At 41.0% G+C, this 18,068-nt stretch overlaps 1 protein-coding gene across 14 annotated transcripts in view; it reads right to left on the bottom strand.

Moving 5' to 3' along the window:
• SYNE1 (spectrin repeat containing nuclear envelope protein 1) overlaps nucleotides 1–18,068 on the bottom strand; it is a 492,410-nt gene that overhangs the window by 290,376 nt on the left and 183,966 nt on the right. For all 14 annotated transcript variants that reach the window (XM_050949357.1, XM_050949360.1, XM_050949369.1 and 11 more), the window contains 5 exons: nucleotides 16,666–16,830; nucleotides 10,871–11,038; nucleotides 7,305–7,481; nucleotides 5,759–5,899; nucleotides 4,321–4,481 (listed from right to left, as the gene is read on the bottom strand). In XM_050949357.1, coding sequence (XP_050805314.1) covers nucleotides 4,321–4,481; nucleotides 5,759–5,899; nucleotides 7,305–7,481; nucleotides 10,871–11,038; nucleotides 16,666–16,830 — 812 coding nt within the window. The remainder of the gene's footprint in view (nucleotides 1–4,320; nucleotides 4,482–5,758; nucleotides 5,900–7,304; nucleotides 7,482–10,870; nucleotides 11,039–16,665; nucleotides 16,831–18,068) is intronic.

Below are 18,068 nucleotides of genomic sequence, written 5' to 3'. Positions count from 1 at the left end.
TGTTTTTGTCCATAAGTGTATATTTTGGATTTGTTAAAACAGGAACAGATTCTGCTTGCTCTTGGCTCAGGTCCGAGGCTTCACACAAGAGGTACCCTTCTCCTTTCTCTCATATGCCCCCCCCCCCCCATTGGGTATATCAAAATTAACTCCTTGGCCATAGCGTCAACTCCTCTCAAAAAATAGGACAGTGATTATGAAACCCAGGCCTGTTTGGTGTGGCATTCTACCTCCTCTAGTGGCAGCTAGACCAGATAGTGAGCAATGAACCTGCTACGGTGCTGGCTAAGAGAGGTCTGTCTTTTAGCTCAGGCAGATGAAGGTCATGCATTAAGCTCCAGAGGTCCCAGGTTTGATCCCAGCTGATGATGACCAGAGTCTGTCAGTGTTACAAGTGGGGGCTCATCCAGAAGTCTCTGAAGCTCAGGATGTGCTTCCCTAGCTAGAGGAAGTACGTAACCCATGTCTGCTTGATGTGGCACTCTGTCCCCCATGAGAATGATGAGCCTGCTGCAGTCTTAGCTAAGGGGTATGCATGTTTTAGTTCAGGCAGGAAAGGGTCATGCATTAAACTCTAGAGGTACCGGGTTTGATCCTAATCAACGACAAGGGTCTGTCGACATTACACTCAGATAAGGTGGCAATACGTATCCTAAGTGCATCATGATGCCGGGGATCAGAGTACAGGAATCAAAACACTGAGCAACTGGGATCTGATTTCCTTATGATTCCTTGGACTCTGCAGTATTTAAGGACACTCTATGTCCCCTCTGATCAGCTACAAATCCATGTGCACAAAAAGAATGTGTGTCAGTTTTGCTGTGTAGCTGACCATGCAGAGCTGTTATTCATTTTTCTCCTCCTGAATGTTTTCCCAGAGAAGAGCAGTGTGTGAGACCTGCTCTGTTTAGGGGGACATCTTCAATACAAATCTATGGGACCACATTTCTAACCACTGGCACCGCTATTCTGCAGTATGCAAGAGCCACCCTGTGACCGTATGTGCAAAATACTCACTTCAACGTAAACTACATGTTTTGCAGGTTCATCTGGTTCTAACGTCCAGTTATACAGGTATGCATGTTTTGCAGGAAGAAGTTATGGGCTATTGGGTAAAGATGCCCTGTTCTATCACAGTATCACAGACATATGACATGATTTTACTTCCAAATGAAAATCTATTCCAAACCTAGGTTGCATGGGAATATGGCCAAACTGTCTAGCTTTCTGCAAGGCTTTATAAAATGATACCACATTATTAAAAACAAAAATGAATATATATCACTGGCAGTAAGGGGCTACTCAGAGTCTGTTGAATCAAAGGACAGTGGCTTGCTCAATGATGGTGGGAAAAATCACACTAGCAAGTCAATTATTAAGTAGAAAATTATAGAATATTTAACAGTAAATGAATATAGTATTTCACACATTTTAGTGAGGGAGTGCGTAAAGAATGAAACTGCCAATAGCCAAACACATGCTACAGTAGCTGTTAGGATCAGGAGTCACATTTGGAAGAAAAAGTGGTTGAACTATAATCAAGCTCTTTCCAAAATTTCAGAATAGCTGGATAACGATCAATAATGAAATAGCCAACAACGTTGGCATTTGTGTTGCCTTTGGTTAGGCAACCACTGAGATGGATAGTGACAGATCTTACTTCTTGGAACTATTGGGGCAAATTCAACCCAAGAGTAACTCCAGTCAGGCAGCATGGGACTGAGATATACTTGGAAGTTTATCTTACAACCTGTGGATCAGATCCCTAGCTGGATAAATCACTGCAGTTCCACTGAAATAAATGGATCAAAGCAGATTTGAACTAGCTGAGAATCTGGTCCACTATGCTTGGAAATGCATATGTTTAATGGAAGCTTAAATGTAGGGCTGTTGATTAATCACAGTTAACTCAAGCGATTAACTAAAAACAAATGAATCGCGATTAATTGCAGTTTTAATTGCACTGTTAAACATAGAATACCAATTGAAATTTATTAAATATTTTTCATGGTTTTCTACATTTTCAAATATATTGATTTCAGTTACAACACAGAATACAAAGTGTATAGTGCTCACTTTATATTATTACTTTTGATTACAAATATTTGTAAAAATGATAAACCAAAGAAACTGTATTTTTCAATTCACCGCATGCAAGTACTGTAGTACAATCTCTTTATCATGAAATCTACTTACAAATGTAGATTTTTTTTGGTTACATGTCTGCACTCAAAAACAAAACAATGAAAACTTTAGAGCCTACAAGTCTACTCAGTCCTACTTCTCGTTCAGCCAATCGCTCAGAAAAACAAGTTTGTTTACATTAACAGGAGATAATGCTGCCCACTTCTTATATATGATGTCACCAGAAAGTGAGAACAGGTGTTTTCATGGAGCTTTTGTAGCGGCATTGCAAGGTATTTATGTGCCAGATATGCTAAACATTCGTATGCCTCTTTATACTTGGGACACCATTCCAGAACACATGCTTCTATGCTGATGACACTCATTGAAAAAATAATGTGTTAATTAAATTTGTGACTGGACTCCTTGGGGGAGAATTGTATGTCTTCGGCTCTATTTTTCCCGCATTCTGCCATATATTTCATGTTATAGTAGTTTTGGATAATGACTTGGCATGTTTGTTCATTTTAAGAACACTTTTGCTGCAGATTTGACAGAACGAAAAGAAGGTACAAATGTGATATTTCTAAAGATAGCTACAGCTGTCGACACAAGGTTTAAGAAACTGAAATGCTTTCCAAAACCTGAGAGGGATGAGGTGTACAGCATGATTTCAGAAGTCTTAAAAAAGAGAAACATTCCAATGTGGAGACTACAGAACCTAAACCACCAAAAAAGTGGTGGCATTTGATGCAGATGATGATGAAAATGAACATGCTTCGGTCCGCACTGCTTTGGATTGTTATTGATCAGAACCAGTCATCAGCGTGGACAAATGTCCCCTGGAATGGTGGTTAAAGTATGAAGGAAAATATAAATCTTTAGAGCATCTGGCATGTAAATATCTTGCGACACCAGCTACAACAGTGCCATGAGAACACCTGTTTTCACTTTCAGGTGATACTGTCAACAAGAAGCGGGCAACATTATCTCCTGCAAATGGAAACAAATTTGTTTTTCTGAGTGATTGGCTGAACAAGAAATAGGACTGAGTGGACTTGTCAGCTCTAAAAGTTTTACATTGTTTTATTTCAGAATGAAGTTATTTTCTGTACATAATTCTACATCTGTAAGGTCAACTTCCATGATAAAGAGATTGTACTACAGTACTTGTATTAGGTGAATTGAAAAATACTACTTTGTTTTGCTTTTTACAGTGCAAATATTTGTAATAAAAATAAATATAAAGTGAGCGCTATACACTTTATAATTGAAATCAATATATTTGAAAATGTAGAAAACATCAAAAATATTTAAATAAATGGTATTCCATTTAACAGTATGATTAATCACATGATTAATTGCACATTTAATTTTTGAATTGTGTGATTAATCATGATTAATTGTTTTTATTGCTTGGCAGCCCTACTTAAATTCTAAAGAAATTGTTGAGATCACAACATGGTGCATCCAATATTTTTTTGACACTGAATGCCAGTTTCACCTGCACTCAGGCCTCTATAGCTGGGCTTGATAAGAGTTTTTGGTACTAACAGCCGGAACTATGTGAATTTACCAACAGTTTCACTAAATGTCACTGCCCAAGCTGAAATATTCACAAACTTGTGAAAAAGTATTATATTTTTTCAAATGCAAAATGTCACATTTATTTTTCAGGATTTTCTCAATATTTCCATGGATCTTGATCTTTCCATTTTTACACAAATTTTGGCAAACCTTTTCTTATTTTCACCAGCAGAAATACTTATTGCATTGCCAATGAAAATCAAATTGGGCCATTCACTAAGTTAAAGGCACTTCTTGACATATTCCTGTGGAGAAGGTGGGAAAATGTGAGACAAACATGGTAATTATGTTGCTTTCAAAAGGTTCTAGTACCTAGAGAACATGACTAATTCACAAGATTGTGCCTGTGGCTTAGAAATAAAAAATTCTATTGGCTAAATATGTCTGGAATCATTGTAATTACTTTGTATTATCAAGCCACTATTTTCTTTATTGGTAGGTATTTGTGTTCTCAGCAATGTTTAGTACTATTCTCCTGGTTATTATCCCATGGCAAGTTGAAATGTACAGTGCCCTTTAAGACTTAACATGAAATGTTGAAAATGTAATGTAAAAATCGGATAAATTCTTATGGCAGAGAGGAAATACTAGGACTTGTTAAGAACATACTCTTCTTCAAGGGTAATTTCCACTTTTTTCACTTGTTCCTGGATTGACTTTGCCTGCTGTTGAAGGGATTGCTTGTTCTTTGAGCCCAGCTGTATCTCAGAGGAATTCTTCACAAGATTCTCAGCCTGTGCTGCAATGGCTATCGTCTGTTTAGAAAGTTCCTGTAAAGAGGCATCATAGTTATTATGAAAAAAAAATGTTTTACATTTCCTGATCCTAAATTTATTGTTTTTTCTTCTCCTGTGAGGAGAGAGGGTGTTTCCATGATTATTCATATTTATTTGTGGTATGTGTAAAAACTCAAGACCTTTTCATTTTCACAATTCTATTCACAAATCCTCATTTTAGTTAACTATTCCGATCAAACTAAGGCAAGAAACTACTATGATATGACAATAATATTCCAATGTACTCAGTTAAAAATCAGCGTACCAGATGGATTGTGAAGCAGTTTTATTAATGAAATTGCAGATGGCAGTGTGTCTAGAATATTCATTACATTTAATATCTTTTAGGTGCTATAACCCCTACATATACGGTGGATTTATAGCTTCATGTAGCTTTTAGCTTCATGTTTTTCTATGTTTAGCATTATTTCCTTTCATACAAGATAATGGTGGATTGCTAGATTGACCAGATTTAGATACAATTTGGTATCATAGTCAACAGGGAAAGGTATAAGCATTGAGAAGAACAATACACTTAGCTGGGGAAAAAGCAAGCACTATGGGCCCCAGCCTGCCCCCATTTAAAGTCAGTACCAAAGCTCTGATTGACATCAATATAGGAAAAGGATCAGGCTTTAGATAATATGAGTTGTGTTGTCAACACAAAGGGAGAGCAGAAAGAAAAAAGAAAGAGGATTTAGAGAGAGAAAAAAGGAAGTAACTAGTGCAGTGTTATGCTGAATGTGAGAAAAAAAATCAACTTATTTGGTGAACTGACTTCAAAATTACTTGCAGCAACAGGCTGTTGCTGTACACGCTGTAGAGAAAAAACACATATCAGAGACATAATCTCCAGACAGTGTGAGAGGGAAGTGAATAGTTTTGTTCATATCTACCCTTAAATTTATAATACTTGTATTAAGTAAACTAGTAAAGCTCAGGCAATTACTTTACTCTCCATATATGCGCTTCACTGGCAGATATATTCATTTCAGTGGTGAAATTATCATTTAACTCCTGAAGGCACTATACTGTCTCCAATCTGCATTCACAGCTTCGACAGACATTACTGGGAGCTTGGAAGTGGTGTAGCTCGAAAGTTCGTCCCTTCCACCAACAGAAGTAGGTCCAATATAAGATATGACTTCACCTACCTTGTCTCTCTCATTAATGGAGAACCATACAAAGATCAAAAGACAACTTTTGGCACTACCTGTTAACAAATCAGAACAGTGTCACAATTCCACTAATTCACACAGTGGTATTTATACCTTTGTCTGATCCAGTTCTGATGAGAGGCTCTCTAAACTGCTAAAGCTTAAGATCCGTTCAAGTGCAGAGCTTGCTTGCTTGAGATATTTGACTACTGTTTCTTTGTCTCTTTCAAATTGTTCCCATTTGTTTACTGTGACCTACCAAAAAAAAAGAGACAACAACAGAAAAGAGGTCAAAGGTTACAGACCTAAATGCAAAATACAGCCATCTTTTTTTCCCCCCTCTCAGAACCCCAGCTACACTACAGACACAACCATCTAGGAGACAATTACGGTCTGGTTGAACCCTGGCATGTGTTCTCTTTTGTTGCATAGAAAAGCACAGTTCTCTCTAGTACATTTCTCTCCAGATTTTAAGCACGTATCTGAACCTACTAAATCCTCAAGGCTATATAAGTAAAGGTGGAAGGACTGGGTCTCTGCTCAATGGTACCTATAGAATTAGAAAAAAATTTGGTTAAAAAAACCTAAACAGGCAAAATGGTAATTGTATTAATACCAAGCTGAATATAGAGAGCTATTTGTTCTGTTTATCTAACCTAAATTTTGGTTAACATGTGGCATTTGATTATTAGCTACTCCACATTTAGAACCCAACCTAGTATCATCAGTGTAATGAATATTTCCTTGAAGTGTCAAGTTTCTGAAATAAACTGAAGCCCCTATTAAGACTTGACAGAAGGTGGACCTTTTAGAAATATCCTAATTTGCTTCCACCAATAATTACAATTAAGACATCTTCTAATACTCTGCAATGTCAACCACATAGTTTTAACCTATCATAACAGGAAATAACTGTGGTGTCTTCAAACCTCCAAGTAAAATGACAAATCCAATGGCACGATCACCCTTGAGCAGCAAAAACTGAAGGGCGGGTGTAGTTTGGTGAATTGATCTTAGGGTCAGGGATCAGGAGGGAGTCAGTGATTTGCTCTGTGAGTCATTTAATTTCTCTGTGCCTCTGTTTTCCCATCTGTGAAATTCGGATATTTCATATAGCAGTTGTGAGGTTTAATTGTTTCTGCAGTGCTGTATATATGGTAGGTATTATTATCAAATGCAACCTAAATAATTTCATTACAGTGCAGTATCACCCTTCATGAATAAATATGCCACATAATCCCCATCTAAAAACAAATTCATAGGCATTTTGTTTATTAAATGAGAATTAACATAGTCAGTTAGGACTGAGCTAGAAGCTAATAAAAAATTGAATGATGTACTATAATCCAAAAGGGTTCCCACACTTGGCTCAAACAAGGAAAGAAAAGTATCAGGAGGATGGCTGGGTTCTGACTGTGAAGTTCCCACATACCAAGTTTCAAAGGTGAGAAACTGATCACAGGTTTGTTAAAAATGTTAAAATGTAGAGAAAATGCAACTCTCATCAGACAGATACAAGAGCAAGTTAAAGAAAAGGGCATTGACCTGTTACCACTGGAATAAGTAGAAAGTTGTCAATCCTATAACTAAATTACATGAAAAAATGGGAAAACAGAATACAGAATACTCATTTCTGTAATGTTACATGCAGAACACTCACCTGTAATTTTTCTTCCCGTTTCTCCATATTCTGCTGCATGTTTTCTAATGTACTTTCCAGCTTCTGTAAATCTTCTTGCACTGTGCTAGGCAGTCCTCCTTCAATCTGCAGCTGCTTAGCTCGCGCAATCTGCTGTTGAACATCTTGCCTCTTTGCACAGAGCCTCTTTGTCCTTTGCTAGAAGCATTTATTCAAGAGGATTGATACAAATTTAAATGATTCTTAGTTAAGTGTTGAAAACAGGCACATCAGTAACACACGCACAGCTTTCTGTATGTGTATATCTATACAAAGGGAATAACAGACAAAGGGCTACACTATCTCCTCCCTGAATAGAAAGAGAGTCAGAGGGTGAGGACACATGGAGCCTTTTTGCCCTGCTTGTGCACCCACACAGAAGGCAGGCATAAGCTGGCTACTAAGTAGTGAGTAATGGCTGGAGGCTGGCTCACGCTGCTTCACTACCCCTTGCCTCCACAGCACCTTTGGTTGTGTTGTGAACATGGCAGTAGCCCTGCTCCTTCTCTGTGTTACTCACCAGATGCAGAGCAGCACTGAGGGAAGTACACTGTACAGCCACACAGCCAGCAAACAGCAAATGCCAAAGATCCACCCCCTTGCATGTCAGTGTCCCACCCACCTCCAGCCTCGGACATGTCCCTTTGCTGGGGTTTACGAAGGAATCCTCAGAAAGCAGCCTGCAGCTGTCTGTCTCAGTTCTCTTCTGAGTGCAGCAAGTTCCAGGACTTTTAAAGACCCCATTTGTACCACTGCCCGCATCTGCCATACAGGGGCCGGGACAGGGTGAGAATTTCACCCATGACTCTTCCTGGCTTATGAAAGGATAAACCTGCCAAGTCTCTGTGAGTAGTGCTCCTCTTCCTGCCTCTCTCAGATTGGCTCAGGTTTGCGGAGCCTTAAAACCCCAGCACATACAGCAACTATAACACAGATGTAGTTTTTACAAATATGACACGTGCTGTATAGAAACAGAGCTACAACACAGCATCCTCTGGTTAGATAACAAGGCACATCCAACTGTGCAGAAACATGAGTTAATAAACACCATTTACACCATGCACCGACACTGATAATAATGTGATTCTTATTAAGGAAGCCCCAGAGTGACTGTCACAGAATAAAGCCTTATTCTACAGCCTGTAATAGAACATACCCTCAACCTTTATTAATTACTAATAGTAGTAGTAGTAGTAGTATTTGTTGCTATGTTTGAAGTGAACAGGAACAGTTAGCATAGATTCACCGAGGGCAACTCATGCCTGACTAACCTAATTCACTTCTATGATGAGATAACTTGGCTCTGATGGTGAGAGAGAAGCAGTGTATGTATTATTTCTTGACTTTAGCAAAGCTTTTGATACAGTCTCCCACAGTATCCTTGCCAGCAAGTTAAAGAAGTATGGGCTGGATGAATGGACTATAAGGTGGAGAGAAAGCTGGCTAAATCATCGGCCTCATCGGGTAGTGATCAATGGCGCCACATCTAGTTGGCAGCCAGTATCAAGTGGAATGCCCCAAGAGTGAGTCCTGGGGCCAGTTTTGTTCAATATCTTCATTAATGATCTGGAGGACGGCGTGGACTGCACCCTCAGCAAGTTAGCAGATGACACTAAACTGGGAGGAGTGGTAGATACGCTGGAGAGTAGAGATAGGATACAGAGGGACCTAGACAAATTAGAGGATTGGGCCAAAAGAAATCTGATGAGGTTCAACAAGGACAAGTGCAGAGTCCTGCACTCAGGACGGAAGAATACCATGAACTGCTACAGAGTAGGGACTGAGTGGGTAGGCAGGAGTTCTGCAGAAAAGGACCTAGGGGTTACAGCAGACAAGAAGCTGGATATGAGTCAACAGTGTGCCCTTGTTGCCAAGAAGGCTAACAGAATTTTGGGTTGTATAAGTAGGAGCACTGCCAGCAGATCGAGGGACGTGATCATTCCCCTCTATTCGGCAATGGTGAGGTCTCTTCTGGAGTACTCTGTCCAGTTTTGGGCTCCACACTACAAGAAGAATGTAGAAAAATTGGAAAGAGACCAGCAGAGGGCAACAAAAATGATCAGAAGGCTGAAGCACATAATTTATAAGGAGAGGCTGAGGGGACTGAGATTATTTAGTCTGCAGAAGAAAAGAATGAGGGGGGATTTGATAGCTGCTTCAACTACCTGAAAGGGGGTTCCAAAGAGGATGGATCTAGACTGTTCTCAGTGGTAGCAGATGACAGAACAAGGAGTAATGGTCTCAAATTGCAGTGGGGGAGGTTTAGGTTGGATATTAGGAAAAACTTTTTCACTAGGCGGGTGGTGAAGCACTGGAATGGGTTACCTAGGGAGGTGGTGGATTCTCCTTCCTTAGAGGTTTTTAAGGTCAGGCTTGACAAAGCTCTGGCTGGAATGATTTAGTTGGGGATTGGTCCTTCTTTGAGCAGGGGGTTGGACTATATGACTTTTTGAGGTCCCTTCCAACCCTGATATTCTATGATTCTATGAAAACAGTGATGTGTGTAACTATTGCATAATTGGGTTCACTGTCTATTAAGATTTAAAAAAACTTTTTTTTATTCTGTTTACCTGCAATCAGTTAAAATAAGAACCTATTACTGCAGTAGCTGAGCACCTGATCTGGTGAAAATATGACATCTTGTATTACATATCAATTAATGTTAACTACACAAAACAGCTTCTTATAGTTTTACACAGTCAACCAGAATATTAAGGACAAATTCTGCCTTCAGTTATATACACTCATGTAACTGAAGGCAGAATCTAGCCCTCAATATTAAAAATATTAATTGTGCAAATTGAAACATTGGGTTAATTGAACCATGGCAATATAATGTCATCAAACCAAATTCTGTTACTGGAGGCACAGTACTGGAAAAAATGACTGCGGTAAATAATTCCTCCAATTACACTAACAACAATCAGATCAGAATCTTAGCCTTTAAAAATGGCAATACTCGTAGAGTGCACCTTGTCAAAAATTTCAACCTTTGGCACCTAAATAAAAATGATCTGATTTTCAGAGGGTCTGGAACGCAAGTGAATTCAATGAGAGCTGCAAGTGCTCGTTACCACTGAAAATCTGGCTATTTTTATTTAGGGCACCCAGGTTTGAAAATCTTGGTCTCTTTATTTCAAAACAAAGTAAATGCCATCATTATAAACTATTATCACTTAGGTCATGTCTACACTAGCACTTATGTCGGCAAAACTTTTGCCGCTCCGGGGTCTGACAAAAAAACCCCACCCCTTTGAGCGACATAAGTTTTGCCAGCATAAGCGCTCATGTGCACAGCGCTATGTCTCTCATTGAGCTGATTTTATTATGTCGACGGGAGAGTTCTCTCCCATCAGCATAACGTAGCTACATGAGCACTCTTACAGAGGCACTATTTCCCTACGCTGGGCTATACTTTTTACCTGACATTGTCATATTAAATACACTGCAGTACACCATAGGAGAAGCTACACAAACACTCCATGCTTGTCAATGATGCAAACTCCACATAACAAGTATATCAAATCTGGGTATGACCAGTGTCCTACCTGATGATGCAGAAGCAGTTGTTGAGCCTGTAATAAGCTTTCTGTATCTAAGATTTTCTCAGCCTCGACTTGAGCTTCTTTTGAGTTGGTAATTAGTTCTTCTAGGGCACTTTTTACTTCTTCTTTGTATTGGACACAATCCCCAACAGTGCTTAACATCTTCTCAATCTATATTTATGGACAAAATTGAAATATGCAATAGCTGAACAGGGTTAATTTACATTTGGGGTATTTTTTGTAACACATGATAATTGTCTGTAATGCAAAACCCATACACCTCCAGGTCGTTTAGGACCTCCTTTTTGCTTTGTATTTAATGAAAAACTAAAAACATTCATAGCCCTAAAACATGACAATCCTACCCTAATTTCCATCTGTTTGCAATGTCTTTGTAATACTTTATGGGTCATATCTTCAAGTGGTATAAATTGTCATAACTTCACTTATTTCAGATCAGTTATGACAATTTACACAATTTGAGTATCTCTCTCATTGTATTATTTGTACTTCCTATTAGTCTAGCATTCATCAACAATTCTACAATAATATATCAGTGGAAGAAAATACAAATATAAGATGTAGTTAGTCAGAAAACAGATTTCAGTTTTTAGGAATGTGTGAAATATTTCAGACAGATTAAGAATCAACAGAACCTTCACTCTAAATTTGAGGACAACATAAAGCCAAACCATATTTAGGTTCTGAAAAAGTTTAGTAACCATTTCCTGGGTTTGTTTTAAATGTTCATGGATCTCTGCTTTTCTTGGCTCTTGCTGTTGGGTGAGACAAGAGGTAAATTCACTTAAATACCATGAAAAGTTATATTATGCAGTATTTCCAACCCACTGGAAATCAGGACATTATGAACCAACAGTTTTCACAAAATTTCAAGCCCAACTTTCACACCAAGGAAAATTAAATTAAGTTTGAATAAATACTTGGAGCCTGTATAAATCTGGAACAATTACAATGATGTAAGAAGGTCTCTGCAAGAGACTGCAGTGAAAGTGCCACTAGAGTCTCCATCCTGAATTTCATCTTCCTCCTAACAAGGACATCCCCAAACTCCTCCTAGTCTCTCTTATGAAAAATATGGAGTAGAGTCTTGAGAGGCAGGCTCAATTGCCTTTAGATCTAAGAGGAGCACAATTTATTCAGAACAGTTTGATGCTTCTCGTTGTTTGTCAAAGCTAGATGGGAAATAGATAAGAGCTGTGAGGGTATCCATGTGTCTGAGGTTGACAGGGTCCATAAACTTAAGTGAGATATCCTGCCTATTTTTGGAAGAAACAGGCCCTTGAACAATCACACTGACAAAGGCTATATCCTATTCCTGAATCTAGTCTTCTACTGGTGTTTTGTGCACAGATTCTGCCCCTGGAATGTGAAGAGTCTCTCCTTGGGTTAAGAATGAAAGGATCTTCTACCTTTGTACCAGAGCTTGTAGTCCTTTGAGCTTGTAGGAGAACCTGTAGTGCTTTGAGGGCTTCATTACAGTAGATAGCTCACACTATGGCTTATCTGCATTGTCAGTCACCACCTTAACAATCATTTCCTCCTGAGATTTTTGAGGCACAGAGAATTTGCTATGAATAATTTGCTGCCCAGGTCAGAAGCCAGAGTCAGTGCCTGGACATTGAGTTTGCTGCCATGACTCTTGCTGGCAACTTTAAGAAATCTACAGATAAACTGGTATAAATATGACAGCCAGGAATATCTTCTATTGTATCAACTTACTTGAATTCATCATAGATCTGGAGATGCAAGCATTTTATATCATTATAAATATAAATATTTTGGCTCAGTAAAACTGGTGGTCACTAGAGAGCCCTTGGGGCAGCTGAAGAAGTTTTGAAGTCACTTCTGAGCATGACTTCCATCATCTAGTCTTCTGCAAGAATTATCTTGCCATTTTTCACAAATGGCACTATTGCATCAGCTGTAAAATTCCAGGACATGCCAAGTGATCCTTTCCTCTTTACCTAGAGTTTCTCCCCCGCAACATATTTGATGAAGAAATGTAGGAGGTAGCAAAACTTTGTCATGCTGGCCACCACTTTCCTCCTTTTGGTTTGAAACATGTCCAAGGGAAAAAACTCCTCCTGCTTCTCTGGCTCAGAGTAATAGTCTGAAATCAAGAGTTTTCCCTCTTTAGAAAAGGAACTGGAGCTCATGGAAGCAGTTGAAGAGCTGGAGGGCTTTGGGGATTTTTTCTAGGGTCTCCTGTACATTTTTGGCTTTTTTCTCATCTTCTGCTTAATTTTTCACTTCCATGGCTATAGTTCCTGCCTGAACATTGAGGGGTGGGGGAAATTTTCACCCTTTGTCTCTCAGAAACGCCAACTTGAGACTCATAAAGTATGAGCAGGTGCCTACTTCAGACGTTTGGATCCCTTGCTTTGTCTGCCCCAGGCCATTTCCTTCACCTGTTTTCAACACAAGTCCAAAACCTTTACCACTTGGTACACGGGTTCATCCCCTTTGGTATAGGGATTCACAAGAGAAGGTTCCTCACCCTCTGCAATAACTGAGATTCTTTGAAATGGTGTCCCTGTGGATGCTCCACTTCAGGTGTTGGGTGTGTCCCTGCACCTTTGAGAGGAGAATTTCAGCAGCAGTGCTCATCTGAGTCGTGCATGTGCTCTCCCCATGTCGTGTCATTGTCAGTGCCTATCTAGCACCATACTACCAGACCTCCCTCAGTTACATTCTTATTCTTCAAGAAGTGTCCCTGTGGGTTCTCTACTTCAGGTGACTGTCGAGCAGTGCCCTTTGTTGGACAGAAGGGGCTTTGGAGTTGCGTAAGTCCTACCAGTACATCCGATCTTGAGCTCTGATTTATCACACAGTGTTTTGTTAACCTCTCTGCGGAAGCCCAGGTGACCACTTTACATATGTCCTTGATTGGTACATTGTTGAGAAATGCTACTGAAGTTGATAATGACCGTAGAGTGGGTTCGCATCCCTGGTGGAGGTTATATGTCATGCTGTTGTTAACAAAGGTGAATACATCCAGAAATCTATTTGGACAGCCTCTGCTTGCAATAGACAATGATAACGCAGACAAATCTTTAGATAGTTCCAAAGTTCTGAGTCCATGGGTGTGGGGCTGGCATTTGGGACTTTTGGAGCAGGGCGGCAGCCAGGATCCTGGGCAAGGGGCAGCAGCCAGGACCCTGGATGTGGGGCAGCAGCAGAGCCCCAGGCATGTAGGCTGGCAGCAGAGTCCCGGGAGTGGGCAGGCAGCGGAGTTTAAAAGTTAATTGAATATATTACCAATAGGACTAATGCTTATCAGTTAACCAATTAACGTTTTACATATGTACATTGGACCCTGACAAATCTGCAGCATTTTCTGAGGTCTAAAATAGACCGTTCTTTTCCTGAGTTAAGAAGTAGTGGGAGTAAAAACCCTTCCCTCTGTGTTGCGATGGTACGTGTTCCAGGACACCCAGATGTAGGAGATGATTTACTTCTTGCCGTAGAAAGTGTTTGTGAGAGGGGTCCCTGAGGAGGGATGGTGGGGGCAGGGATTAATGCTATTGTATAGCCTGAAAGGATTATCTCCAGAACCCATTTCTCTGTGGTGATGGATTACCATACTGGGAATAAACAGGTCAACCGGTATCCAAAACAGGGGATGGTGTCAGTGCATAAGAATGGAGGAGGCTGGTGATGCTTTGAAGGCCCCTGTCTTTGCCTTTGTGTGTCGTAGTGCCTTAGTTCTGAGGTGTATGGGACAGATCTCATGCGCTGAGTGGGCTAGTATTGACCCTTTTTTCTTTTTGATGCAGGTGTCTATATATCCAGGGAGCAGAGTGTCACCCTCGAGTCTTTCAGAGTATGAAATGAGTCATCAGTTTTTGCCACGAACAGCTTCTGGCCATCAAATGGGAGGCCCTCGACAGTGGATTGTACCTCCATTAGGAAGCCAGACAGGCGGAGCATGAAGCCTGGCACATAACTGTAGCAGTGGCCATGGAGCACACCGCTGTATCAGGAGAGAGATCACTTGATCATTACCTGTTAGGTTCACTCCCTCTGGGGCACCTGGCATTGGCCACTGTCGGTAGACACGATACTGTGCTGGATGGACCTTTGGTATGACCCAGTATGGCTGTTCTTACATTCTTATCAGCCACATCTAGAGAGGCCTGTAAGGAGGTTCTGGATAGGAGTTGGCCCTCTGAAATTATAGACTTAAATTGGTCTCTTTTGTTCTCTGGTATGATGTCAATAAATTCAGTGAGTTTGGAGTGTGGTTGTATTTTGCCATTAGGGCAGCATATCTGGCAATCCAGAACTGAAGAGTGGTGGATGAATAGGCCATGTGGCCAAAAAGATCCAAATGTTTCCGCTCTTTGTTGTATGGAGTGGATCTCTGTTGTTGTTGTCTGCCTTGTTAGTGAATTTGGTGCGGGGTGAGAAAATAAGAAGCCTAGTCCTTTAGAGGGAACATAGTATTTCTTATCCACTCTCTTGTAGGTGGGTAGTATTGTAGCTGGGGTCTGCCATACATTTTTGGCTGGTTCCATTGGTGCACCATGTATGGGAAGTGCAATTTGAGATGAGGAGGATGTATGGAGAATGTCCAGTAGTTTGTGCTGGGACCCTGGAACCTCCTCTAGACAAATCTCTAGGATATCAGCGATTCTTTTAAAGAGTTCCTGGAAGGGTTTAAAATTGTCCACCACTGTGGGTGGCAGCAGCATTATGGCCTCGTCTGGCGATGAAGAAGGATGTTGGTGTTGTAACCTGTTCCCAGGCTTCTTCCTGTTCTTCCGCTCTCTCCTCAGGGGGCTCTGAAGGTGCAGCAACGGAGAGTGATGGGGGAGATCTAAGCATCTCTCTGTATAGATTTGAGGGTTTGAGATACTGTCTCCTGTAGGCCCTCAGAGGTCCCAGTAGGGTCACTGAGTGGAAATGGCATAAGCAATGGCATCCATGGGAAGCCCCACCAGGTCTGGATGTCATCCTTGTGGTGGGTTTTAGGCTGTACTGGTGGACCCAGAGTAGATTCTATGGGAGATGACTGCTAAGATAAGAAGACACCTTCCTCTTCAGTATCTTCTTCCTCACTAGAAAACGGAGGGGCCAGAGGTGAAGTGGGCTGATGTGGTGCTGGGGAATCATCAGTGCTCAAAAGACTTGATTCAGGCATTGATGAACCATGCAAAAGCAGTTCTGTTTGCAGTGATTCATCAATAACCTTTTTCTCAGGCCAGAAAGTAGTGTCCTAGTATGCTGTCTCTTAGGGGCCAAAAACACCCACTGACTTGAGTGATACCAGAATTTGGTTGCACATCAGCCAGTAAGGACAGCAAGGGGCCCAACCACTTAGAGCCTGATTCTGCCAATCTAATTCATGTTAGATGTTCTTACTTTGGAGTGCAAGGATGTGATTTAGCCTAGGGGTTGCAACTGAAACCTGAGACTTCCAAACCTGAGAAACCCACATCACCAGGCTGTCAATGTGAAATGCCTGATAGTATTTAATTATAGCAAACTAATGTTCCTCTTTTAGATAAAAACTCCTAAAGCACTGCAGATATTCTGGATTCAGAAATGTTCATCTGAAGCAGAGAAAGATTCAGGAGTCTGCTGATCAGCTTTGTCAACATTTTTGTTTGTTAGACTCAAGGCTTTGCTGTATCTGGAATCTGAATGAATTTGGGTTGTTGTGTGCTTCTAGTGTAATTAAAAAAAACAGCAGGTCACTTAGTGTTGTGCAGCATGGCGGATGTCTCTACATATGATGCTGTAAATGTAGTGGCATTGTGTTTCTCATATTATACCTCAGCCAGCAAATGCAGGAGTCCCTTGAAATCGCTAGAAAGTTTAGATAACTCATCCTCCTTCTTTCTGGCTTCATCCTCAGCAGAAACCTCAGTCAGAACAGCAAGTCTAGATTTCAGCCAGTTGACATTTTCTCCTTGTTTGCTGATATCTTGTCGGATTATCTAACAAGAATCACAAATGTACGATCTTAGAATCAATTAAATATACCAGCAAATAATACTCATGGGCAATTTGCTATGAATCCTATGGTTAGCAGCACAAAAGTATGTGTGTACGAATCTGTGTATTTTCCTTTGAAGACTGCAGGATAGTATTTTTCTCTAATTCCCATGGAGTCTGTCATGTTCTACATAGGGCTGAATCTTGCAGTCCTTCCACAAGCAATACAGGATTGTCCCTTACTGATTACATTGCTGAAACCTGTTTTTTTTCCTCCTATAGGCTAGCATTTTTGGTGCTCATTATCCACATGGTATATATTGTATATATTTTGACCATACAAGATCCTGCATATATGTATCTAAAATAGGATTATATTGCATATTTTAAAGCAGGGATCGGCAACCATTGGTACGCGGCCTGCCAGAGTAAGCATCCTGGCGGCGGGCCGGGCCAGTTTGTTTACCTGCTGTGTCCATAGGTTCGGCCAATCATGGCTCCCGCTGGCTGTGGTCCGCCGTCCCAGGCCAATGGGGGCTGCAGAAAGCGGCGCAGGCCGAGGGATATGCTGGCTGCCGCTTCCCGCCACCCCCATTGGCCAGAGCGGCGAATCGCGGCCAGTGGGAGCTGCGATCGGCCGAACCTGCCAATGGAGCAAGTAAACAAAGCATCCCATCCTGTCGGGGGGCTTACCCTGGAGGGCTATGTGCCAAAGGTTGCCGATCCGTTTAAAAGGGTATGGGGATTAGCCAAATTAGCAACATTTTACTATGTTTTTTTCTATTTTCAGATACGTAGGGCAGAGCCACAAAGAAACTTTTTTAGAGTACTGATGGGTTCAACTCTCTTCTCCCCCTCAGGTGGCGGGTGACAGAACTGGCGGTCTCCCACATCTCAGGTGAATACACTAGCCACTAAAAGTTAAGAGGAAGGTTCCCTCCCTCCATTTTGTATCAGTTTGTCTATAAGTGCCAAATTTGGAAGGTGAGGACTGAACACGCTTCCCAGGTGGGCAATTTAGGAGGAGGAACACTGATCTTCTCCTGGATTGTGCATTGCTCTGAGGCTTAGGCATCCAGACCCTTGGAGCGGGGCTGCCGTGATCTTGCTCAAAGGCAGAAACATAGGCACCCAGGGAACTTTTACTGCACAAATGTAGGTGCCTACAGGATTTGGTGACAGCTAGGAGGGGGTTTTGTGAATTCCACTGGTGCCTGATTTGGGGAGTTAGGTGCCTAAA

The sequence above is a fragment of the Gopherus flavomarginatus genome, chromosome 4 (assembly GCF_025201925.1).
Source record: "Gopherus flavomarginatus isolate rGopFla2 chromosome 4, rGopFla2.mat.asm, whole genome shotgun sequence".
Classification (NCBI taxonomy): domain Eukaryota; kingdom Metazoa; phylum Chordata; order Testudines; family Testudinidae; genus Gopherus; species Gopherus flavomarginatus.
This window is presented reverse-complemented; position numbering and strand designations above follow the sequence as displayed.